The sequence below is a fragment of the Epinephelus fuscoguttatus genome, linkage group LG7 (genome assembly GCF_011397635.1).
Source record: "Epinephelus fuscoguttatus linkage group LG7, E.fuscoguttatus.final_Chr_v1".
NCBI lineage: Eukaryota > Metazoa > Chordata > Actinopteri > Perciformes > Serranidae > Epinephelus > Epinephelus fuscoguttatus.
The window spans coordinates 10,117,431-10,145,164 of record NC_064758.1 but is presented as its reverse complement, the minus strand read 5'-3'; the positions used below and the strand labels follow the sequence as shown (position 1 = coordinate 10,145,164).

Sequence of the window (27,734 nt, the reverse complement as noted above, 5' to 3'; positions counted from 1 at the left end):
ATCACCATCTACTAAGAATTTAAAAGTCATTAAAGTTACTTTACTTAAAATAAATGATAACTTAGATCACACACAGGTTGCCTGTCTGCAGTGTTTTCAACAACTTTTTAGAGTAAAATTACATTAAAAGGTAAATGGAGTACTCTTTACGAACACAGCTACTGTATGTTGAACTGCATTTGTCTTACTAATGCTCTTTGTCAAAAGTGAGCTGTATGAAAAAGAAGGCTTTCACCACATCTCAGGCTAAACTGGAGGCAACAGTAACTGCTAAAATGATTTCCCTTCGCATTCATGCTCTTATTCTTAAAGATTTATTGACAGATGGTATATAGCAATATCCATAATAATGACTCTGGTTGTGCATTAGTAAGGTCTGTCACAATAATTACATTATCAACTTATCAAAGTCAGCAAAAATGATCCAAAGTGATGTCTATATATTGAATGATATCGCCCAGCATTTTAGCCAACATGATGCCAAAATAAACAGCACAGCCTTTCCAACCATTATAAGCCTTGGATGCAGTACCTAAGTGTTTTATTTCACAGCACCTAAGCTGAATGAACAGTAAAAAAACTGTAGTGTGTCTGTCCTCTCGTCTGCTCTTTGTGTCTAAGTTTCATATTTCAATTCCAATGTGTAAAAAAATTTTAAGAATTAAAAGTTCATTGCTTTTTGAAAGAGTGTAGTTCAGGGTGGGAAATGTATTTTTTACAATGTGAACATCTACCAGCCCCTGACAGATAAATGTTCAAATTCACTGACCACTCAATATTAAATCATTATTTTGTGTCTGAAATCAAGCAGCCATTTTCACGTTACCAGCATTTGGCTTGTGGCTTATGCTTATTTCAAACCTAGGTGTACTTGCATTCTTTTGCTATTATATTATCATAATATCAGTCTTAAAATCACAAAAATATTGTTTATTGCTATTATTTCTGGGACAATTTATTGTCCAACAAAAGTAGTTACTGTGACAGGCCAAGCATTACTACGTAGTGTACTTCTTTCTCTGAATCCAACCACACATTAGTATGTCCTGTTCTGGTCTGAAAGGGAAGAACACTCAGGTTTACAGTACTGCAAAGCCAAAGCTAACGATTACATGTTACTTCATCTGTTGCAAAACAGTGCAGGAAAATATTTATTCCATCCACTTCCCAGGTATGTCGACCGATTATCTGGGTTGTGCACTCTTACTGGAGTGTTTGACGCTGCCACTTATCCAAACCAAATTCATTATTCACAAACAGCTGTAAGACATAAACTCAGCAAATACACACAGGCACTATCACTAGCATGCTGGAGTGTTGAGTAAAAACTGTGTTTAATGAGCGAAGGACTACATTAATCTCATGGAAGCAGTGAGTAGGTACAGCAGCAATGCCCCGGTGAATGGCTGTGTGTCAGCTGTGTGGATTTAAAGCTCATGTTTAAGCAGGGATCGTTGGGTTAAACCTCCCTAACTACTGTGTGCCATTGCTGGCTAATCCAATGCACCATTAGCCATCCAGGGCCCCATTTGTGTGTTAAGGAAGAGTGATTTAATAAAACTGACACATAAACAGTAATTGGTATACTGTCAATTAGTGGTGACACAAAAAATGTGCCATAATTCATGTGTGGTAAGCAGCATTAAATGAAACCCTTAGTGACAACAATGCCACAATGTGCCTTAAAGTTAGTTTTGTATACACTGCCTAAAGCAGCAAAAGTTATTTCCTACAGCATATTCATGGAGTAACTGGGCAACCATTTTGGGCTGCAGCAGCAAGGGGAGAAAACTGACCAAATTGGTTGTGTGCAATTAAACAGTTCCAGTCATTTACAAATACTGTAAGTCAATTGAGATAAAAATATAAATAAATCAATCAATATTTATATTGATAATTAACTGTAAAACTACCAAACACTTGCTGGTTTCAGCTCCTTAGATCTGACAATTTGCCGCTTTCTTGCTTTATATCATACATAAAATTCTGACTGTTAATTGTAGTCCTAAGCAATGTATTATCTGTGTTTTTTTTATACATTAGTTCATTAAATAACTGTTGTTACAACATGTACAAAAACAGTAGTCTAAGCATTTTACACTGCAACTTTTACAACTCTGAGAGCATTTCATATCAAAATAAAAAAAATTTTTGACAGAAGCATCACACCAACATCTTAAAGAAACCTCTCTGGGTCTATGCCAGCTGATAGCTGGCGAGTATTCTTGCTACTCACAGATCAGTGATGACGAACCTTGACTATAGAGAAAAATCTGGCTCCTCCAGATCATCTTTCACTGCTGTATCATCTATGACTGTGATGTCCAATGAATTTCACAAGTTAGCAAAATTCACTGTTTTTTTTTTCTTTAAAAATCTCACTTCAGGATGACCTATTTTCTTTTTTTGCCTTCATCTTTTTTTCAAGACACGAGTTGAAACACTGCTCTACAATATCAGTTCCATCATAGGCAGCTATGACATTAGGTGTACCATGAAAAGCTGTATACCTTTTTTTTATTCCTTTTAACTTATTTCTCTATAACTTAGAGGAAATTCCTATGTTTCTCCTTTTTACCTTCATGTAGAGAATCTGCAATTTGTTTGGAGTAATGAAAGGAAATAAATTAAAAAAAAAAACTAGAGACCATCTTGCCATGGGGTCACTCCAGCCACATTACAGTGATCCATGACTTGAAACAAATGTGGGCCAGGGGTGAAAAGTGTGTGCGTCTGTGTGTGTGCGTTTGTGTGTATGTGTGTGTGGAAGGAGGTGGGTCGTCAATGGCCCCTTCCCTACTTCTTACCACCCTACTTCTGCCCCCCTTACTCACCTTCAAGTCTGGCCTACATTTCAATCTCAACTACACACCTGTAACACACCTGATACAAAAACAACTGGCAAAATACTCAAAATGGCTTTATTGGTGGTTCTCGCAACATGTGTCCAGGACCACATTTTTCCATGATGACACACACAGACACACAGAGATGAGGTGAAAACAATATGAGCCGTCACCGCTTTGTCTTTGCTGGTAATACATTTCAGATGAGTTTTGTCCCTAGATTATTTAAATACCTATAAAAATAACCTTTACATGCAGCCCTTGACATTGTCTCTGGAAAGAAAATGCTCGTAAATGTTGGTGATTCAACAAGAAGGGGAAAACAGACTTTTCGAGAGTGACATATAGACTGAATGAGTCATGGAAATCATGCATTTCACATCCTAAATCATAGCCTTTCACCACCACCCCCGGCACATTACAAAGGCTTATTATTGATTAATATAACCCAGTGGAGAGCAGGCAGATGGTGACACAAGAGCGCCTTCATGAAGCTCATGCTGAGGAGATAATATCTGAAAGCTACAACAGTGGGCGAGCATTTAGGCGTTTCTGTTTTTGTACACTGTATGACACAAACCCATGACAGTAAGATAAAAATAAGACTCATGTGTCAGCTCAGCAGATCTGGTGTCACTTTAGAGTGGCGAATACAAAGCCGAATACTGTTGTGGTCACTGCTGATCCTAAGGTTTGAATCTCACCTCATGTAATGTGACGCAATGCTTTCTATTAATTTCTTCAATAACTCATATTACCACAAAAACAAAAATATAATCACTGTATAATAAGGATATCTAAGCTTGACATTCTCATTGTTGACTGTTGCAGTTTCTGTTTGTGAAAATTCTGTTCAAATGAAATGTGAGTGACATTTACTAAAACTGAATCGAAAAGGCTTGAAATTGCTTTTTGAGAGCTAAATGCAAATGTCAGACATGTACGCTTTTGTAGATGAAGCAACTGTCACCGTTTTGCATTCAACAGATGAATCAAAGTGACACTGACTGCTTGTCAATCACAAAGCTGCCTGACCTGTTTTGACTATGACATGCAAGGAAACACGAGAAGAGTGAAAGAAGAGACAGGTGAAGCGAGAGACAGACACTGCACGAGAATCACTAATGATGCTGAATGTGTGATAGAGTTTGTACAGGAGGGAATGACACATGATATATATTAGAATTCAGACCAACGCAGTGCACTGCACCTCTCCGTTGATGTCATTGAGGATCACCTATTGTTGGAGTTACCACAGGGTAGTGTTAAATAAAATACCAAAATCTGCTTGATTTTGATACAAATATCAGTCCAACCTGCATGAACAGTGAGTCTTGACTAGACTGGTCCAGCTCTAGACAGACAGACCACAATAGACCAGACCAGACATCTGACCCAGACTGCACCTGACCCCCTTATCCTAACCAGGGGGCAAAACCGATCTGCTGCGCTTTCTCTCATTCCACGAGCCTAGCGAGCAGATTATAGGGGGAACTTTACAAATAATAAACACTAACCGATTACAAGGGGATTAGTCTTAAAAACATGTATGAGTGGAGGGTAAATTGGACAAGGCCCTCCCTGTGATATTAGAAATATCTCTGGAAGTCTGGCAGAGAGGCTGGGTGGTTGAGCTTGGGATGGACCATTTGTAAACAGACAGGAAATGACTCAATGGAACGGAAAGAAAGTGTTAAATGTATCATCCACAACACTGTTAGAGAGTCCATAGGAGATTTATTCTTACTGAAATGCAATTAAATCTCTAGACTGGAAAATGTGAAAAAGTGCGTGCTGAGAAATGTACAGCAATTGCTTAGTGCTCATCTTTCTTTCTTCCTGTTTTACAATGTTTTATCACTGTCATACAGCTTGTTCAGTTTTATTATTGTTTATACTTCCAGGGTGTGAGAATAAGATATGAATCTCAAGACGTCTTCCTGATTATCTTTTAACATATCCATATCCATATCTTACCAGCTAGTAGGGGTGGATAATAAGATTTTTGATAATAAAGCTGACATGATACCTTGAGTTTTGGTACCTTTGAGGAATGTAAATGTGTCTTCCTACAAAACTGCTAAATCCAATGCTAAATGTTCAACTGCGAGCAGCTTTGCCTAAACAAAGTCTAAAATTGGGAAAACTATAATTAAACCAGAAACTTCCTGAGCAAAGAGTTACAGCTTGATGGATGATACATTTCAAGCCAAAGCCAATATACATAAAATTACATAAAACACGTTAAACTGCCTTTTTTTTTTTAATGAACACACAGTTTTGTTTTGTTTTTTTGGTTTTGTTTTGTTTTTCTGACAGAGATCATTTTGCAGTTGTAAATAAACTTTTCAGTGGTCTTCGATGGACAAATCATTGTTCAGCTGACATTTAGGCCAATACCAATATATATCACATATATCACAACACGCTCATATGGAATCTAATCAGCATGATATCTTACGGTACAGTTGTCAATACTCTGTACTTGGACGCTATTTATATGATAATTATAGCTGTAAAATGAGATATTTCCTTTGTTTAATGGCTAAATATTTTCCACCTGTCACAGCCCTTTCATTATAATACAAACTCAAAGTGGCCACTACATTTAGGTTACTCTACTGAGGAGCCATTGACAAGTCATGGGTGTCAGCTGGTGGACAGATTACTCCTGGTATTGTTTTTAATCCTACCCAGATTCATACGGAAAAATAATAACAGTGGGGCAAAAATGCCTTATGTCACTAATCCATATCTAATCCCTCATCACAGCGCTGCTGTCACTCGTCAAACTTTCAAAACAATGGAGACAGGCTGGAACCAGGCGCACACACTGGACCAATGCTTCAAAAACACAACAGCAGCAACTACTGCACAACTGTTCACCTTGTCAGGTTTACAGACAGCTGAAGGCGGGGGGGCAGCTTCCCCTGAGTGTCTTGGCACACAACTTTTTCAGCCTTCTTAACAACTAGAGCGTACTCCTAGCCCTTCTGTAACCAAACATCCTGAAACGCCCACCTTTACAGCAACACACACACATCAATGCATGGGAGCAAAATAACGTGCATATGCACACACACTTCTGCACAGCCAGGTCTCCACATACTCTCCAGAGTTCACCTGTTATCCTTCAGCACTGGATTCTGTGCAGTAAAATAGCAAACTACAGCAGAAATAAAGACAATTATTAACAGGGAGAGGAGGAGTTAAAGTAGGCGTGAAGGTTTCCCAAAAGCAGTAAGTATGCTGAAGTTGAATGGGATCGTTTCTGCCCTACCTCACCATTCTGGTCGAAGCCTGCCACAGCCCCTTGCTTCAGCAGCCTCAGAGTTTAGTAATCCAGCACTGGGCACTGTTACACAAGAGAGGGCAGGAGGGAGCGAGGGAGATATAGAGACGAAAGGCGGAGGGTGGTTGTGGCGGTGGTGGGGGGGTGCTTGTAAAAGTGTTACTGGGTTAGATAGAGTGAGACAGAGACAGTGAGAGAAATGACATAGAAGTGGAGGGGGGGTGCTTTGTAAGAGTGTTAGGAGAGACATAAAGAGATAGAGAGAGAGAGAGAGAGAGTGCAGGAGGTAGAGCGAGGGGGCGGGGGCCTTTTAATCTGGGATTTGGATGAGCGTGAGCAGGCCTGATACCAGCACCCGTCAGTGCTATCAGTCGTCCCCTGCATTCCCTCCTTTCCCACCTCAGACGAATGTGACAGGCGATGGCAGAGTGGTCCAGCCACCCTCTGCTCTGCTCCCTCAGCCTCACCCTCTCTCCCCTTCGTGCCCAAAGAGGTAACCGGCTGGCCGATGGCTCTGCTCCGAAGCCCACTATGTGATCCTAAAGCTGACAGAGCTTTCTCTGGCTGTAACACAGACCAGGCCACGCCAGCCACAAGGTCCCTGCTATCTTGTCGGAGGCTAAATGCAACAGCTGTGTTGCCCGTGCCTGGAGATTACACCAAATCGTGTGTGGCGTAGTTACACCGGATCATAGTTAGACCTTGCCAAGCTAAACCCCCCAATCCAGCCAATTCAGCAGTATGCCATTAGGCTATTAATTTTGCAGGGCTGGGTTAGTCAGCTTTGCAGATGAGTTAGAAAATAAATGCAGAGAACAAAAGCTTGGCCGTATTAGGCTTCAGCATAATGTCTACTGACCTTACAAAGACCTCTGGATTTTGCAGCTATCTCAAATAACACGTCCAGTTTGATTTTATCATCTTTTATTTTACATTTGATTTTAGTTTTATGTGGTCTGTATTACCTTTTTATTCCCGCCAAATAGTGGATATAGAGATCATTTATCATGTTTTTTTTTAACCATAGCTATTTAGTATTAGTAATTACACACCTTAAGATTGAATAAAAAATCTTCTCTGTGAGACTGTAATGCTCATTGTAAAGACTAACTGAAATTGTGACCTGATAATGAAAAGTTAGGCAATTACTGAAGTTACTACAATTCATCCTGAGGGGAACATGGATGTCTGCACCAAATTTTATAACAATCCATCTGATAGTTATCAAGACATTCACTAAAAAACATGTCAACTTCATGGTAGCACGAGAGGAAGGAGGTCACCAAATTGATTGTGATTTATCCTCTGGGGACTATGAATGTCTACAGCCCATTTGATAGTTCTGCTAGTAGGGTGGACTGCCCAACAAAGCATGGCTAAAAATATCTAGCAGCTTTAAACTGTGTTTGTACCCAAGGCAAACTGCTACTAAGGCTTCACCAACATGTCAAACCATAATGTTTTCTCTCTAAGTTCACCCTAAAGAACTGTGGCCAGAAATGAAACCTCAAGGTCAGCTTCCTATATGCATGTCGGAATTGTACAGTCTCTTTACCATTGGCACGAGTAAGCAAATGTTCATCAGTAGACATAAATAGCACTGAATGACTTTTACATTTTGGTGAAATGCATCCTCTGTCAAGACCACACATCTTTTTGTTGCTCTAATTCCAGCACTGTCCTTTTAGTACAAGGCAGATCAAACAAAGGCATTTTATTTTCAATTATGAAACCCATTTTCCCAAAATGTCACTTATGCAATCCTGGCTGCAAGGCTCCTGATAGATTTCTTGGAAGCCTTTTTTGAGATTTGAAGTGAAACAATTTCTTTTTGTGATCTGGGTGTCCTCATTGTCAAAACACAGGACAAAATGTATTTGCTTTTTCTCTTTCAGTGTGTGTTGCTGTGGATAATGATTAACTTTTAGGCCATCCCTCACTATGAAATGCTTGTAGAAACAGACCTGGTTCTTGGGAACCAGTGATAAAGACTATTGAGCTGCTCATTTACTTGCAAATGTTCAAGTGTCATATTAACCAACTGCAGTAAATATGCAGCATACAACCCGTGATGCTGATGTGTTTTGAATTACTTTATATTTGGGTACATAAAAAACCCCACACACATTAATTTTGTTCAGTGAAACTAAGTGTTGATTGTAAGCTGCCATGTGTTGACTGTCCTGTTTAAACCTCATATGGCTGTAGGGTGCCAAATTAAAAGATATTTGAAAATGTACACTTAACCCTGAGGGTGTAGTTTGATATGATTTACATAACTGAACCTGCCTGGTGTGTCTGAAGGACCAGTTCAAATATTGCATTAATAGCAAAAGACCTCTCTTTGAGTGAACTGTTTTGTTTTGCCACCTTGTGTTGTATGAAACCTAACTAATAATGAATACTGAGAACTTTCAACGTGTCCACAGGCCAAACAATTACCAAAAAAAAAATTAAATTTTTATAATACCAAAGTATTTATTTTCATACTCAGGGTTATGCTAATCACCTGCTGTTTAAATACTGAATAATCTCTGCCTTACAGTAGCTCAGTGCAGATCCACAGCACCAAACTTGCATGGCAATAACCCTATTATTGGGTGATATAACTGAAAGTTTTGTGTAGCCTTTTAATTTCACTGAAAGGATTTCTCTGTGTAATACTGTACATTTGAGTCACTATCCATGTCCATATTCTCTCCCACCCTCCCTCCCTCCTCTCCTCAGATCATGACTGCAGGAGCAGGAGTGACTCAGGGCTTTCCAAGAATAGGATTCCCTTTGACAACCACCAGGCACCCCATTTCCCTGCATCTGGCCTTGGGCAGTAAGAGAGAGAGAAAGACAGAGACAAGACAAGAGAACGAGATTTCGAAAAGCCTGGTTTTATCTGACGAGACGTCGACAGGAAAGGAGACAACACACTGGGTGTACTGTGGGAGAGACAGAGGCAGCTGGGAGCTGCAGGTTAGGCCTCAGGCTGGTCGAGGGGAAACAGGCCCAGTGTGCATCCAGCCACCACTCTATCCTCTTACATAATGTCTCAAGTTCAATATAGCTCTGGTTGGCTATTTAAAGCGCACCCGTCTCGGCCTACTGACAAAAAGGTGATATACTTAGTAGCTACAGCGCAGCATGAAAGCCTCTGCTAAAGCTATATTGGTCACAGACAAGCCCAGGGTGTGGATTTTGGTAATGTTGCAGATATTTTTAGCCCAGCTGATGATCTGGGGTATTTACATGAGGTGCAAAACTCGCACACCCCCTGTCGCTGGATGCTTCACTTCTCTGTGTAGCACCAAGCAGTCAGCTTAGTGAAATTGGCTTAATGACCAACTTAGGCTGCGCACGTGCATGCAGTTTGTTTTCACCTCTCGCTTACATGTAACTCAGCAGAGGCTGACTGATAAGCAAAAATGCTTGTGGTGATATGACAAATGGTCAAAAGCTTTCAGGGTAGTTAGGCAGCTCTTTAACCATGCAAAAACAACAAGTCGCACAGGGTATCCATAGTTTGAGGCTTTTTGTATTTACATAGAGTAAACAATACCTGTCAAACACAGAGTAAAAGTGGCTCTGGGCATTAATGGTTAATAAATAACTACTATGTTTTTTCACAGACACATCCAACATTTTTTAACAGACAACATGGAAATCAAACTTTCTAGAAACTAGTTAATACACACCGGACTTCATGCCTGAAAAAAACTGAGAACACAGAGTAATAGCTCAAAAACTTTTCATCGTATTGACTCTACAAGAAAGCACTCTTTGCAATTTTGCCTGACTTCTGTGCAAAAATTTATCAGGGAGCAAAAGATTAAAATAATGAAATAATCCCCTTTTCAATTTGGATTAAATAATGTACTGTCAGAAATGTACACACAGTATGTTTAACATTTAACTAATGTCTCTCACTCAGATGTCATATTTGAATTTTTGAACAATGTCTAATGTTTTATATGCTCTCTTTTTTTCCACTCAAGAAGCATTTAAAACAAGCGTCTTCAACATAAGAGACAGCACATTACTGACATGGTTACCGACAGGCGTTTGGGCCACTTCCCATTCATCACAGGAAAATGTTACTGATCACAATCTTATTATGGAAAGCAAATATATGATAATACTTTGCTAAGATTTTCCGCATCTCATTTTACTATGCAAAACTACCAACTTCCTAGTTTGAATGTAGTTCATATTGAAGACCCACACACTGAAATCAGCTAATGCAAAGACTGAAATTGCTCTTCTGCCTTCCAACTCATCAGAAAATAGAAGACTGTACAAATTAATTTCAGATGATTTTTGTATCCCGTAATTCACATTTGCTATTGTTTTCTGTATCTGACAGACTGCAGGGTAGCTTAATTTATTGATGGTAAAAAATAATTATCGAATGAACACTCACACAGCAGTCATAAACTCAGTTTGAAAGTTTGCTGATCTTAGACACTGGGCCATTGAAAGTCATCATACACCCGTGATGGAGAGAAATATCACACAACAGATATAGTTTCAGGCAGGTACTGCTTTCTGTGACAAACTTGCCTATTTACATAGATGTCAAACTGTCTGCAAAGAGAACTTAAATGGTAAATATTTGTGTGGGCAATCACGTTGTTCCTCTTTTCCAGCCCGCTCTTGTCACCAGCCAAAGATGGTGGGAGAATTGCACTTGCTACTGAGGTGAGACGAGTGTGACTTCAGTATTCAAAGTCAGTTATCAGGGAAGATCCACAAACAACGGCAGGTGCGGCACTATTAACCTGATCAAAACTGAGATTGGATTCACAAAGCTAAATAAAAGGGTAGTGTAGTTCTGATATGTTAAACATCGACTATTTAACATATACTTTGAATGGCATGTCCGTTCTACCTTTTAAAGCACATTTCCCTAAACTACACAAGCATTAAGTAATATTTAAAGAGCATAAGCATGTGAGGCTAAAATAATTTAAATGTTTTGTCTCCTATACTCTATCTGCATTGTTCTGTGCCTGAATAAAATGCAAAACATGTATCTGGAAAAACCTAACAGTTGGTTCAGAGCACTCCTGGAAATGTTGGCAGCGCTATCTTATTCCTCCACATGGGCTGTTGTTTTCCTGTCGGCTTATCGACAAAACTGACTCACTGTTCTCAGCTGGTCAAATGAGTTTCAGTGACAGACGAGGTCTCCTCTTTAAACAAAGGGGGGCAGAGGTGGTTTCCAATAGTGGAAAGTTTGTAATACTACACAGAACCAACTGGCAACATAAAAATGGAACAGAAACGAAAACGATTATGCATCATTAGTGCTTTCTCTGGAACCACAGAGTTATACTGAACTCATTACAATGCTTAATCATTGTAATGTTGATGGTACAGTTAAATGAGGGACGGTACAAATGGTTCCTTTATGACTAAACCGCCACAACTCTTCACTGCAAAGACAACAATGAAAAAATACGTGGAAACTCCAGCCTTCCCCAAGAGATTGATGAACTAAAGTCCTTCCTGAAATGGGGAGTCTGAGTGATACTATCATCAACAGGAGAGCAGGTCTGTCTGATCAAGATGGCACGCACTGTAGCATTGTTCCCCTGTGGTATTTCAGCTCAGGAAGTAAAGAGCGAGCCACAGAGCAACAGTCATACGTGTCTCGGGCCGGCGACAAACCATGGAAACCAGCTAAGATGAAAACAACTCTTCACTTTTGTCTCAGTGTTTTCCTCTGTTTTTGATCTGAGCCTGCTGGTGGCTTTGGGCCCTGGGGCAACTGAACGCTTTGCCCTCTATCAGCTCACAAGTGTTTATTGTAAATGTCAGAGAAAAGCATCACAAATGTCTGTGAGGGGAAATAAATTTCCTTGAAATACAATTCTAGTGATAAAGTGAGAAATGATGACACTAATAGTTAGGGCTGCAACGATTAGTCGACTAATCGATGACTAATCGACTATTTAAATAATCAGTGACTATTTTAGTAGTCGACTAATTGGTTTGAGTCATTTTTTATAGGGAAGTACTATACAAGTACCCCAAAATACTCTTCTTGCAGCTTCTTACATTCAGATATTGGCAGCTTTATACACTCACCATGACGGTGAACTAAAACCCTTTGGTGTGTGTACGAAACAAGACATTAGATGACATCATTTCGGGGTTTGGGAGAGACAGACCGACATTTTTCAACATTTTAACACATTTTTTGATGAAATGATTAGTCAACTAACTGAAGAAATAATCGACAGATTAGTCGACAATGAAAATAATCGTTAGCTGCAGCCCTACTAATAGTTCTTACTTAAGTTTTTTTGCCAATATTCCTGTTAGTGGTTACAACATTTAACTTACTGGTTTTGTTGAGATTTTTGATAAGGTGGCACTACTAGACACATTTAAAGTGGTGACTACTGGCGACAGCTTTTTATCTAAATCCAAATGAATTAGTAATCTGAACCACAGTGCAAACAAAAGTGAATTTTAAGTTTAAGGTAAATACCTTAAATGTCTATTGTATTAGTCAACTGGATGCTTGTCCAACATGCAGGTCTGGCTTGCATATTTACATATGTAAGCCATTCATATATAAATGTATGAATATGTATACATGTGCAAACACACAGTTTGGTATGCTTTTCATGTGTGTGTTAAGGTACAAACTGAATAGACTCACCAACAGAGGTAAGAACAAATCATTGCGTCATATCCCATGTCACAAGTACAGTAAGTCTCAAGTCTTTGCACTTAAGTTCCAAGTCAAGACTGGCAAGTCCCAGGTCCAAAACTTTGAATTTTGAGTCCTATACAAGCCATAATGTATGCTACACTAAATGTAATGCCATTTTAACAACAGAGTCACAATACTAATTCAATAAAATCTACAAAAATCATTCATGCTTTTCATTCATACTTTTTTGTTTAAACAAGTTTGTCAGAAGTTGTTTTGACTGTAATATTTCAACCCACATGCTTTGCAATGCAATTGTTGTAATTCTTGTTTTTTGTAGTTTCTGTATGCAGATGAAATTATTTTTGTATCATTTTTCCAACTAGCGCCAGGGATGGGTGAAATGTAGAAAATCAAATATCACCACATTTTTTAACAAATACCCCGACGACAATATTGCCAAAATATTGTAGGGTTGACTGAGGATGCTTTCACAAAATTTCCATACAATGAGATACTTGGGTAAATAATCATCAGTAATGTAGATATAATGGCTAAGTGGATAAGGACAAACAGTAGAACAGTTAGAACAATCTGGTAAATTCATAAAATTACATCACTTTACTGCAACACTGTCTATTAAACCGGGAAAAGACGAAACTTACAATAGTACGATATCCAAAATCTACAATGACATCTAGTCTCATATTACGATATCGATATAATATCGATATACTGCCATACCCAAACTGGCACTCAGTAATGTAATGTTATTTCTTCATGGTTCTCTCCTGCAACTTGCTGTCAGAATGATTCAAGTGGATCTGGGATTAAGTGTCGAATTGCTGGAAACAGCGTTAATGTTAACAGGCAATGAATTGATTTTTGGCACAATTTCTAAATAACATTAATCTTTGGGCTTGATGGAAGTATCAAGTATTTTCAAGTCAAGAGCCTCAAGTCCAAGTTGAGTCACAAGTCGATGGTGCTGAAGTCCAAGTCTAGTTTCAAGTCTTTTTTGATAATGATAAGATGAGTCTAGAGTCCTCAAATTGGTTACCGGTGTCTGACTTGAGTCCAAGCCATGTGACGTGAGTCGACATCTCTGCCAGCATCGTTGCAGTGGTGTGATGAATAATCAGCCACTGCAGCAAGTTAACAAGGATTTGGATTTTCCCCGATAGCTTTCACAAAGTTGAGCCACACAGAGAGCTAAAACACATAGTATATAGGGAGATTCTTGTTAGGTGAACCAGGAAGCAGCTGAGCAATGTAGCGGCCCGTGCTTATGGAAATGTGTGTTGTAAAGAAAAAGATTATAATCTGAATTTTTCTTAATGCACCAGCCAGCCTGGCAGCTTAACTGTTTCCAAACTCCCTTTGATGCACCGAGGACTAAGCCATATCCAGCTAGATTCTACTGTGATAACACAGTTTGGTGGAATTCAGTGCTCTTTGTTCAGTTTGTTGACTAGCCTTTTTAACCTCAACATCATTATTTTACCTTCGTAGCTTTACCAACCAAAGGCATACAGGACCCAACAGCTGCGTGTCAAATACCATGCAACACAACACATCTGCTATCTCTTCTACCCATATAGTGGGAGAGTACTTGTATCAACTATAAACTCCCTGATTGCCAACATTGCATTTTTCTTGAGTCCACAACACCCATAATGGTCAACAGACGAGCCAATTGCTGAAGTCAACATTACAGAGGTCACCTTGCATAGAAATCTGTACTAGGACGAACACTTGTTGCATTTGTGTGGACCATTAGTTATAATGAATGCTAAAAAGAAATGCTAAAGTCTAACGAATGCATTTCGCTGCAGCATATACCCCACCAAATAACCTAACATAACCAAATAACCCTAGCATATTTTGATTAGTATAATTTTTACTCACACATACGGCAAGTAGCTAATATCAGCCTACTAACCATGTACTGGAAAGTACCTGGACAGGACCATCTAAGAGGAAGTCTGATGTTATATGCAGATATGCAATATGCAGAACCTAAATTACTACTACATACTACATGACATGTATCTACTCATGTTTACGGTGTTCAGCACAGCTCTTAATTCCTCACATACTAAGCAGATCAATGTTTCAAGGAGATCTACAAATCATTACCAGTCCACAGATGTGCATGTGGTTAATAATATGTAGGAGGAGGACCGAGTTATTGGTAGGAGGAATATACACAATAATTACCAAAGCTGTCAAGGTAAAGCAGGCCACTGTCCTTGATTTGAAGATCTTAATTATATAGTTTATTATTATTATTCCTGAAGGGAATTAGAGTATTTTGCATTAGTATTAACTAGTAATTATAAATTGGTTTTAAATGGTTTATAGTGAGTTGCAGTTGTTTTTAAGTTCCAGCAACTGATGACATGCGGACTTGATTGTTTTTGTGGCTCTTGACAATACATTAGTGGAGACCTAAAACCAATGTTGCTGTAATACACTTGAGGTTGTTCTTGGGTTTTACTTAAGTTCACTTTCAAATTTGTTACAAGATTACTGAAATACTCTGTGAACAGGACTTGGATTCACAGGAAGCTGTAAGCCAATTTCCTGCACTGAGCCCTTAGAGAAACAAAGAGAGAGGACAGAAGACAGTAACAGCCCATAACACTAAATTCGAAAAGTGAGGATGAAAACGTGTGCGATGTCTTTAAGTGTAAAGTGTAAAAGTGTCAGGGGGAGTTCATATTAACTTTAGGGCCTGACATGATGCAGCCACAGCTCAGAAATAAATCACACCACTCATAAACACATGCGCACGACATGCCAATAGACGTAAAACATGAAAACAAAGCAACCTGACGCAGTTTTATTTACACTGTTTGTGGCCGCTCGCGCAAATAAAGCAAATTTAACGGTACTTTTATATCAAAGCTTTCGACGTCGCCACTTTTTGTAACCACAAGAAAAGGAGGTTAAATAACTCAGTGCTCGTGAATAACAATGTAAACATATAATGGAGTGCGTCTGTTACAGGGGTCTGTGGCTGGGAAAAGTTGAGGCGCCCCTGCTCTTTTGCTGGCAGCCTCAGTTCAGTCTCGCCCGTGCACTCTCTGGCCGCTCGCGCTGTGTTAAAGAGGCTGTTAAATATTACGGCGCCGTTGATGACAGTTTAAAAAACAAACTCGACTTTACCTGCGAGATGTCATAGCAGTCTCTGAAAGCTGTCAAGTGTCCACAAACGTTCCCCTTTCGCCTCTGCTGAGTCGCCGTGAAGAGTGAGAGATCTGTTGAACCTGCTTTGGTGAGCAACATATAACTACTGACACGGCTTCCGGTTACTGCCTTCAAAACAAAAGCCTTTTTGTGGACTGATTTTAAAGAGCTGGATTTTTGTTAGATTTTAATAACAACCTATTTGAAATATTCCTGTTCATATTGTCTTTTTAAACAATTTCAAACGTTTATTTATTTTTCCTGCATGTGCTGCAATATCCCGACTTCTGCACATGAATCTTCAGTGGTGTAATGCGACAAAGTAATAATGGTTCACAACAGTAGGCCACTGAGGTATTTTTTTGGGAATATCTGAACTTCGCATGAGTTTTGTATTCTTGACAACTTTTACTTTTTACTCTACTTTTTTCCTAGAGGAAACAAACTGTTTCTTTCCAAACTGGAAGGGAAAGAAAAACTTTGTTCTTTAAAACCTTTAAGTTTTGAAGAAGACCTCTTTTTCTTCAAGTGTAACATGGGCTCCATTTTTATGGTGGTGTGCATGTTGTGAAGACATAAGCTTCTTAATGCTCAAAATTCTGACTGCTTGCTTTTTAGTTAGTTGTACTTTTACTTTCAATACTTAGGTGCATCTAATATCATAAACTTACTTTTGATGTTTAAGTTAAGTAAATATCAGATACTTTAATTATTTTCCTCATTTAATATCATAAAAGTTGAGGGAAATCTGTACTTGTACTCAAATGTAAAAGCTCACCTCTGGAAGTCTTTCTTCTAAAATATTTAATTTTTGAAACATATATTTTAGAGTTACAAGTCATTAGGAAATACAAATTTTCATAGAATGTTACAAAACTAGGGTAATTTTTAACCCCAAACTAATATTTTCCACTTCTTTCTTTGTCATGTGATGGTTTTATACTTTTATTTTGCAAAACAAGCTTCTATTCCTGTCCTGGTCTGACTAACCAGAGCTAGCTTGATGCATCTAAAGAACATTGTTAAAGTTCCCTGGCAGACTCAGGTTAATATCAGAGGCTTTATAACCATGTACCAGAGCAGGTATAGCACCAAATTCTGGGCTCAGTCTCTGTGGGCCGCACCCCTCCTCTTTTGATTCATGCACCTCTTATGTGCCTTTTGATTCTTGTTTTATTACGTCAGTTTGCTATCTTTCACTATCTTGATCTTATTTGGGAACTGTGATTTCTCTTTCTTGGGGAAAGACATGACAGTGCACTTTAGTGATCCAGCAGTATGAGTTTGAGGTGTGAGAGGCCTCAGAGAGCTTCCACTGCTTTTTATACAAAGCTCAGTTTTTCAATGGATTTATTCAGCCAATTTTAATTTAGTTATGACACTAATAACTTAGGGAAAAAAATGCAAACAAAACCAGACTTTATATTAAGGCTCTTTGAGGGCCACCCACCCACTGGGGCCCTGGGTATTCAGTCACACTGTTCCCCCAACTACAACGCCACTGCAATTTACTACAAGGGCCCTTGAAAAATAGGCATAAATAGATCGTTCCTCACTTCTAACTGACTGGGCCATAATCCAAGCTGAAAACAGAGGCACACCCAAACTGCACACTTGTGACTGTTTAACTGTTAATTAATTAGCAAGCTAAAACAGACATGTTGTTTAGCTGCTGTCCATACTGTATCATGGGCGAATGCCACTTGCCTGTACTAAGAATTAACTGTGATTAATTGCAAAAATAAAAGACCTATTCATACGTTTTTGTGTTTCATTGATAATGGTGTTAGCCCAGTTATGAAGCAGCAGGTCAGTAAAGCTGTAGGTCAGCAACCTATACAATAACATAAAGAAACTGGCATTATGACTCAAATGTGTGTCTTCCCATTGATTTATTTTATTTTCATCAGCGATGCAGTAGTAATTAATTGACAGAGTTTTGCTATGCTGCTGTAAAGCTCTGCTACTGTCTTGTGAGAGATAAGGCGAGTCTATATATCTTCTCTTCTGTTATACCCTCACGATGGGATGGCCCTCCAGCTCTGGAGTTGATGGTGTTGGAGAGGAGTAAGAGAGGCAGAGCAGCATTGACGTCACCAGCCTGCGGTTATCAGTGGAGGTTAATCTACTGGGGGATGGATGGGCTTATGCAATTGTCTGTGAGCTCACAGGCTTCACATCTATGGATTTGCTTTTCCACTGTTTGACCCATTGTGCTGCTGCAGCCTACAGACAAACACTGAGATGATGGAGAGGGAATTTCTTCTCTCTGTGGCATTTCTGTTGCCAGAGTAGATGTCTTTTTTTCACTCTGCCAAATGCAACGTGCTTCAGGCAGGATACATGGGTTTGAACAGAGAGTTTATTGTTTGGGTCTGGTAAGCAGTTAAAATGATCCTGTTGCACAATGGGAGGGCATTACTCTGTGATCAATATATAGTGGAAATTGATGAGGAGGGTAAATACTGGAAAAATACTGAGTGTACATTTAGATATACTAAATGTGATAGATACAAGAGTGAGGGATTTGAAAAATTAAGTTATGAGCATTTATTAGGTGGTTGAGACACTCTTTGTACACCTTGTGTTGGTTTTGAGAATGATAGGAAACTATTTTTGTGCTGCATCTACAGACACACACTGTAGTAGATAACTGAGGGAAATTAGCTCACTTAGACTTCTGAATGTGTCTGAGATAAAGGTCAATCAAGCTATGTTTCAGTGTTGGGAGTGGTATGACAAATCTTCATGACCTTAAACATTGTAATTGTGGCCATTAAAAATGTTCTGTTGACTATAATGGAAAAATAATCTGGGTGTGATAACTTTAATGTCAGAACTGGTGCTTTATGGTGTAAGTTTTCAAAGGCTCTATAGAACTGTATAGGAGAGTGTTGCCCTGGCAACAAGAATATAAATTGATCTGTGGTGATATAGGTGATGGGATTTGGTCACCATTTATTTGATGATATGACAAAGTATGGAGCAAAGTGAAATCATTTTGAGGTATGCTTTATGGGACAATGGAGAGGGAATGTGTTATCAAGTTTTATCTGGTGAAGTCATCAGGCTTTAATGCATTTTTCATATGTATACATATGAAAAGTAATGCAACAAAATTCATATATCCCCAGTGTAATCATGAGCCAGTAGTTCATATATAACCCATGTAATTGGGAAAGCTGTGATCACATGACCATTGTGCTGACAGAATTAAAGAAGGGAGCTGTGTACATGGTGAAAATCCACATGACAAGGTAGGTTGGAGTGATGGATGGGTCAAAAAACAGGACTTTCCTCAAGGAAACTGGTGTTTATGTCATGTGTGAAACCAAGTGAGCAACTTACATAAATTTACTTGCCTAAACCTAACCTACGTAGCTTTATAAGTATGTAACTTTACATTAAGTATGTACCATGATGACACCCAATATTTCTTCTCCTAAACCTAACCAACATAACTTTAAGTTCCTAAACCTAGCCAACGGAACTTTATGTTAAGTACGTAATTTTACGTTGGGTATGTAGCTTTACATTAAGTTTGTAACCTGACGATGGCCAACCGTGTTTCTTTTCCTAAACCTAACCTGTATAACTTTATTTGCCTTAGCCTAACCTACGTAATTTTACGTTAAGTATTTAACTTTATGTTAAGTATATAACGTGGTAAAGCCCAACCATGTTTCTTTTCCTAAACCTAGCCTGCATAACTATATGTGCCTAAACTAACCCACATAACTTTACATTAAGTACGTATCATGTTGATCTTTGACTAAACCTGACCTATGTTACTGAACCTAATCTACATAAATTTACAGTATGTAACTTTACGTTAAGTATGTAACTTTATGTTAAGTATATAACTTGGTGATGCCCGGACATGTTTCTTTTCCTAAATCTAACCCACAGACCTTTACATTCCTAATCCTAAAATACATAACTTGACTTGCCAAAACCCATCCTATGTAACTTTATGTTGAATACGTAACTTAATGTTAAGAACATAATGTGACGACGCCCAACCATGTTTCTTTTCCTAAACCTATGTTACTTTACCTGCCTAAACTTAACCTATGCAATTATACATCAAGCACAGTAAGTTAATAACTTGAGGACACCATTCATGGGGTGCTGAATTGTTTGATATCATACAAACCATTGTATGTGCACTTTTGTAAGATATCATATCAACCATTGTATATAGGATAGGATATGTTAAACTCATTTCTATATCATGTGCAGTTTACTTTGCAAATGCAAACTATACAGTTGTAGACTACATTGCATCACAACAAAAATGAAACCCTGACAAAAATGACTGCAGGATTACACAACTCAAACAAGTTCCTAAAGTTTCCTGATTGATTTTCACACCATACCGACATGAGTATAAAAAAATCCATTAGATTTCTAAAACAAAATAGTGGCGTTTGGTCAGTTATTGACTGATGTAAAGAATACACGATTTGTAAAAATCATAGCAGTGGTAAAGTTGGGGATGGAAAGGTGTGACAAGGTTCCTGGGCTGAAACATTCACATTCAAATGTGTTTTTTATTTTTGTAAAGCACTTTGTAACTTTGATTTGAATAGCACTATATACAAGGTTTATTATTATTTTTCTCACCATGCAGACTGCTGTCCTGTTGAGTCTAGGAGGGACAAAAAGACTCAAGAGCACAAAGGCTAGTTTCCCACCCATGAGAATGGAAACCAGGATGTCCCATCTACCCTGAGGTGGCTCTTTCTATAGGCTTGTGGCCTTTGACCCCTTTTGCCTTGAGACTTGCAAATCTGTCCGTCCACAGGCTGAAAAAAATCTGGAAAGGGAAACAAAGAGGACTTATAGTGAGGGTGATGCAGCTGGACAGCTGGAGCCTTGTCAGAGAGAAAGAACTTTTATTACCATGTGGACATAAAACGCTGTGAGAGAGGAACTTTATTTCAGAAAAGGGGATGAAATGTAAGGGTGAGGTCTTTTATTCAGGGGGAGTAACTGTCCAAGATTTTTTTAGAAAGCATTCTTAGAAGATCATTCAGCAATTTTCTAAGAACAGTTTCTTCCATCATGGATGATGTCGTGTACTCTAGGGCCTGTGTCTGGCTCAGGTTGGAAGGTCTGATGAAATTTCATCCAGAGAGGGCCTGAGTTTGTTGCATAATTCATAACTCCACTTTGACCTTTGAACAAACTGCATTCACCCACATGTGTTAAAACAGCACATCTTAAAATGTTCTGGCTACCTCTGAGCTCTTGCTTCTGCAACTTCTCTCAAAGCCAGTCAGTTGCTCCACATGAATCAAAATTAGTTTTCTGTGTCTCCCTGGTTCTGTGAATCCTGTGTCCTCCGAAAGACATATTTCACCTCGAACTGTCTCAACCCTCCAGCTCCCTTGAGTGTCACCCAAGCAGTGATCCTCTATTTCATTATATGGTTCTATATCTATATTTTGTTTTGATTTTCATTCCTGGAAAACCCTTTAATCAAACTACTTACGCATATTAACTTGAAAACGATCTTCTCCCAGAGGGATCCCACACTGAGCGAAACTATTTCATCTACACTATTTCATAGAGTTTTAATTAACACAACACAAGATGCAGTGTCCTTCTCTATCATTAGCAAGGAATAAATTAAACTCATTAAATCTCAGCCTTAATGAAAACACTCAAGACAGATAGGGGATGTACTCAAAGATGTATGAAGCTGTGCAGCAATTTTTTTTCTCTTGAATTCCAGGCTTTCAATTAGCAGTAGGGCACTAGAGATTGCTGTAGGTGATTTGAAATATGAGAAGTAAATATCAGTGGTGCCAGAAATCCTGTTCATTGATGTGTGTATGAGCGTGCCAACTTCAATTGCTTTTGATTCAGAAAAACACTGTTTGTTTTGGACGTTTCAATTAAGATGTGAGCAGAAACCTCTCATTAAGACAGACCACAGATTGAAGTCTTAACTTGTGATTGCGTCTATATATGCAGGTGCACGGAAACTAACAGTGAATACAAGACTGACACTGTGAATTCATAAGATACTTGAGCTTCTCCACCAAATTGTACTTAAATTATCGCAATTTCAACTGATATGAACCTGGAAATATATAGAAAATACCCCTGGGTGGGCTCGCTTCCCTTCCATTAGTTCTTTCATTATGTAGAGAAGTTGTACAAGAGTGTACCTTCACTGATTTGGACAAGAATCAAAAGACTTCTTCCTTGTTAATACTGAACTACCCCAGGGTAAAGGAAAAGGATATGAGTACGGTAAGTTTAAGTTCTGGCCTGTAATTTAGAAAATCTAATCCACTTGTTCCTCTTGCTGGCTTTTGCGAGAGCTATTAATCACATCTCATGGTCTTCACTATCCTTATTGTGATACCAGGAGGCAGAGGTGGGACCCAGTCATTGTTTTGAAAGTTGCAATTAAGTTTCAAGTCTTTGCACTTAAGTCCTGAGTCAAGTCCCAAGTCAAGACTGACAAGTCCTAAGTAACTCCCAAGTCTAAAACTTTGAGTTTTGAGTCTTAAATATGTCATAATACGCTCTTCACCAAATGCAATGTCATTTTAACAACAAATAAAAACATTTTACATTTACAAACATCAAGAATGCCTTTGAAAATTTGTTAAAACAACTGCAACTGACCTTAAACACAAAAAAGTGGTGCTAGCTTTGCACTTTTATAGTATATAGTGCTATTAAATGGGACCACAACATAATAAAGTTCTCATTTCTGCGCTGTCTTCTTGTATTAAACCCACCTCATATTGTAAAAATGTCTGTACCTTCTCTTCCTGAATTATCTTGAGGGAAAGGTTTCAAGTTTCCAAGTCAAAAGGCTCAAGTCCAAGTAAAGTCACCAATCATTAGTGTTTAAGTCCAAGTCGAGTTGCAAGCCTTTTTTGATTTTATCAGGTTAAGTCCAAAGTCATCAAAATTTGTGACTCAAGTCTGACTTGACTCTAAGTCATATGCCTTGAGTACAGCTGGTCATATGTGGAGGAGGGGTTGTTAAACCTTATCTCTAGTCACCAATGGTCTATGGCGTCTAATACGATGATAACTGAACCATCTCCATCTCCTGATGAAGACCATCAGAAGTGGTTGAAAGCTCACAAAAAACATTAAGCTGGGTTGAAATTATTTTGTGATACAACTTTTCCTTTTCAGTCATTCAATTCATATATGCATTGTTTTGTATTTGTAAAACAACGCCCCCTTATGAAAAAAAACTATTTTTAAAAGTTCATACAACCCCCCACCCTCCTCATGATTTCATACAACACCAGATTAAAAATATGTCAGAAAATGTCCCTGAGACCCAACTTTTCCTCTTACTATAAACAAATTCCATGACATCCAACAATAAATTGACCCAAGGGTTCTAACAAGTATCGTCTGTGCATTCAAAGCCTGATTTAGCTTACACCTCTGTGTCAAAGCTCCACTGTTGAAGACCGGTCTTCATTCCACATCTCACATTCTTCCTTAGCATGATGAAATCTCTGTAAAAAGCTAGTAAGTGGACCTTGAGTTAAGATTTTTTTAACATCTGTTTCCAACATCAATGATAAAATTTCGTGTTCAGTGTGGGCATTGTAGTTTATTTTGAGTCACATCCACATTCACCATTCTGGTGCAATAATCGCTCGAGCACCAAACGTGTATTAATCCACAGCTGACAATAGTCCCCAAAAAATGCACTGTTTACTTTTGTTTGAGTAATATTTGCTAAAAACTACAGTGCTCACCTGTTTTAGAGAATGACAGAGCCTTTTTTAAAAATTTAAGTATATATTTGTGACCTTGTTTTTTGAAAAAAAAAAAAAATCATCTTCAATAGGACTGACTGGGCTAAGTGCTGAAAGTCACACACAGGGTAGGAGAGTTAGAAAGCACTGAGAGACAGACTAACACATTGTTGACTTTTATCTTTTACCAGAATTTGTTGACAATGTGGAAAATATAGATCACTACCAGCCTTATCATTTAAAAACCCCAACGCCAGAATAAATGTTAGCATTTTTTTGTTGCATTTTGTTTCTGCAAACCATGGACACGTTACATTTGTACATAACAATGTAATGGATACTTTGAAACTTTACATTTCTTTATGTTTCAATAACGCTGTGGTTAATCTGGGGTTAGGTTTAAGCACAAAAAACAGAGTTAGAATTAGAGTTGGAAATGTACACTGGAAACGCAGCAATGTTTTTTGTTTTTTTTTACAAACATTTTTCGTGGAACTATCCCTGGTGGAAACACAGTGACAGGTTTTGTTGTGGTCTGCAGCTTGGCAGGCATCCAGGTGTCATACCATCCACCACCTCCTCCACCTCCCAATGACAGCTCATATACTACATCACTCTAGAAACACTGGTATGACATGTATGAAAAGTACAAATGCATCTATGGTTTGCATAAATGTACAATGCCAACATTTTCTTCTGGTGACTGGGCTGCATTTAAAGAGTCGTCGAAATGCAAATCAACTCCAGATGGTGGCACAATCAAGACGGCGGACAAGAATGGGCTCCATTTGGTTGACATTTTATTTCATGGTGGTAGGAACACAAGACAAAGGTCATAAAGTTAGTAATGTTCAGGTCATGCCACTCTTTCTCGGTGCACTGCCCTTTGAGGAGGTTTGCGCAGTTGGACAGTAGTTTACAGAGGCCAGACATGGAGGGTAATCCACATGTAGACATAAATAAGGAACAGAAAATAGATTCCAAAAACAGTAAATAGAAGATTTTTTGTAAAAAGCCAGTGGGGACATTTGCAGAGGCCCCCTGGGATTTTTTTGTGTATGAGCATTATTACTAATATAATTATCATTATTATGTATTACTCCTTTACATTATGGGGATGAGGCTAATACACTGGCTAAAATAAGGAAACAGTTATATGGATGACGTCTTTGTCACCTGCTCAGAGTCGAGGTGACCGGTTTTTAAGGCAAATAGTTTCCACCCAAACCACAGACTGCGGTTGTCTTTATTGTTCTTGAGTCCATCCAAATACACAGGAATCTCTCCTTTATTGAGCGTTACCACCTGAATGGATCAAATTCAAACAACAGTGTGGTAAAATAAGACCAGTCTAAGGTTAATAGTGTGAGTGCTGGAATTTAAACGTGTCTTAGAAGACCAGGAAAAGGGTTTCCTGGTCTGGTGTGGACACTCAGAGCTTGATTACACACAACACAGTAATAGCTTTAGGGCTATCCCTCCCCCATGTACATAAGTATATCATCTTGTGGGCGAACAGACAAGTCAGACATGGTTCCAGTGTATATTACTAAAAACATAAACCTCCACAGATAACACATTTGCTAAATTTACACTTAAAAATTGCAGGGCTGTACAAAAACAGGTTGTTTGATGATTTAAGAAGAAAACATAATTAAGAACTTAAGAAAGAAAGAAAGAAATAGCACAAGACCATTTGATACTCAACCACGAACAGGCATGATTTTGTCTTAGAATATTGCCAAAGTTCTCATATCAAAACAAGTGTCCTTAAGTCAGTCATCGCAGCTTATTGTGGTTCAGCAAAGACGACTCCACGTTGCATCAGTTCACTGAATGTTACAGAATTCGCACTAGTAATACAAACCCATGCGTTACTATGTTAATTTGCAAGTACTGTAGGATTATGCATCTTTCTCCCATTTTTGCGGCTGTTATGGCTTCAGAAGGTCACAACAACATCACAGTCTCTCTCTTTCTCAACAGCCGAAAAAAAGACTCCTCCAGGAATGGTCCTAGGTCAAATACCAAAAGAAATAAAGTCTTGGGCAGAGTTTTTTTGAAGCTTTTTTTTGTTTGTGTTGACGACTGACTGTTGTTTGACAGGACAGGACTCCCCATGATAAGATCTCTCCTTGCCTCCTTTCTGTCTGTCCTTTTTCTTCAGTCTTTGCTTTCAGCACCTCCCTAAGGTCAGATATGGTAACAACTCTTCCCCTGATGCACCATTCAAGGTCCTGCAAAACTAACTGCTCCCAAGGAAAATAAAAAAAGATCAAAAAAGATACAGGGAACGAACAAATATAAAACATTATTCCAAGCTCTGTCGTTTCTGAAATCACATCAGTGGAATTAAGAGAAAAAAACCTTTTTATAGTCATTGCAAAAAAACAAACAAACCCCGAAACAGTGACATTTTCCAAATTAGATAGATTTTTTTTTTGGAACGAAACAAAAATAAAAACAAACAAAAACCAGATTCAAACCAACACTGCAGAAGTGCATGCATTTATAGTGGTCATCATTAGTTCATCTGCGGATTGTAAAACAGAACGCACAATAGTACATGAGAAGCACAATTCTCCAAAGAAGAACCCATCTTACATATTCACAGTCTCAGGTATTATTTATATACTCTATATTTATAACGTTTATTCATGTCTTGACTTATGACTAATGATATGCGAGTCATTGTGGAACGCAGCGCTCTCTCCGTCATGTCGGCTTGCAGTGTTAGTGAGTCATATTTCAAAACTAAAGGCTCTGATGGGATTCAGATTGAGCGGAGAGTTTTTTCTTTTCTTTCTTTTTTTCGGCGCTATGAGATGGGGGTTGATGGAGTGGTTTTGACTGTGTACTTTCTCACTGTAGCAGCTTGACTGATATCTGAAAAGTCCCATTAGGAAAATACAGTGGGCTACCGGGGCTGATTACAGAGTTTCTTGACTGGAGACGCCAGCTGGCTGCAGCATCAAAGAGCTGCGCACGCCGGCCACAGCGTACACTGCATCCAGCTCTCATGGGGGGAATGTACGTCTGTGTAATCATAGATGTATAGGCCATGCTTGGGGAATGTGGACGATAGATATGGCACCAAGACAAGGCAGTAACCAGAGATCATCGGCGAAGTCCACCAGTGTTCAAGTAATGAGCGTGGAAAAAGAGCAGGCTTTTTTTTTTCTTTTTAAAGTTGGCGTTTGTTTTAAAACAACAAAACTGACAAGAATAAAATATCTCTTTTTTTCACAGAGATGCCTGCTTTTTTGAAAAAGATGAAGGGTCAGGGCAGTAAAGAAAAAGAAAATGTGTTCTGTTTATGGAGGTGCAGATTAAAAAAAAAAACAGAACAAAATATATAAAACAAAAATTAAAACAACATATTCATTTTCTTTCCATATAAAAAGCGATGAAAAGTATACAAAAATAGAAAATAATTACAGCAGGAGACATGGGCGCTATGGAGGGAGCGAGTGGGAGGTTTGCTTTTTTTTCCTTTTTCTCAATATTTTGTCTCTGCTGGGTTATTTGGCGGCGGGACAGTGTAATATTTTGGGGCTGTTTAAGGCGTCTTCCACCAGGTGAAGCTCCACACCGTCCACCACCACGTCCTTGATGCAACCAACAAAGCCGGTGCTGTAGGCCTTAGGCAACCGACGGGCCACCGCCAGCTCCTCCAGACCACCTGAGGGGAGACGGGCAGACGTTAGTACAATGTTGAATTAACTAAAAACACTCATATAGTCATATTAATTAAATAACTGAGACATATATTAGAAAATAATTATTCCAAGCCTAATGCCCTCTAGTTCCATTATATCCGAGAGAAAGCAGACATCTCACAGCCTATATCTCCAGCACTCAGCAACTCACACCAAAACAATCTAGATTGATAAATAGAACTACAGGTAAGAGGAAAAATACGTATTTTTGATTTGGGGGTGAACTGTCCCTTTAAAGGGTTACTGCAGTTATAAAGCATTGGTCAAGCACCCAAAATG

General features: G+C 38.7%; 2 protein-coding genes across 4 annotated transcripts in view; both read right to left on the bottom strand.

The window, feature by feature from the left end:
- ptpn11b (protein tyrosine phosphatase non-receptor type 11b) overlaps positions 1-16,089 on the bottom strand; it is a 49,966-nt gene extending 33,877 nt beyond the window's left edge. For both annotated transcript variants that reach the window (XM_049581032.1, XM_049581033.1), the window contains exon 1: positions 15,965-16,089. In XM_049581032.1, the coding sequence (XP_049436989.1) occupies positions 15,965-15,978 (14 nt within the window). In that variant the 5' untranslated portion in view covers positions 15,979-16,089. The remainder of the gene's footprint in view (positions 1-15,964) is intronic.
- Positions 16,090-24,519: 8,430 nt separating this feature from the next.
- agrn (agrin) overlaps positions 24,520-27,734 on the bottom strand; it is a 302,452-nt gene continuing 299,237 nt past the window's right edge. For both annotated transcript variants that reach the window (XM_049581026.1, XM_049581027.1), the window contains one exon: positions 24,520-27,418. In XM_049581026.1, the coding sequence (XP_049436983.1) occupies positions 27,258-27,418 (161 nt within the window). In that variant the 3' untranslated portion in view covers positions 24,520-27,257. The remainder of the gene's footprint in view (positions 27,419-27,734) is intronic.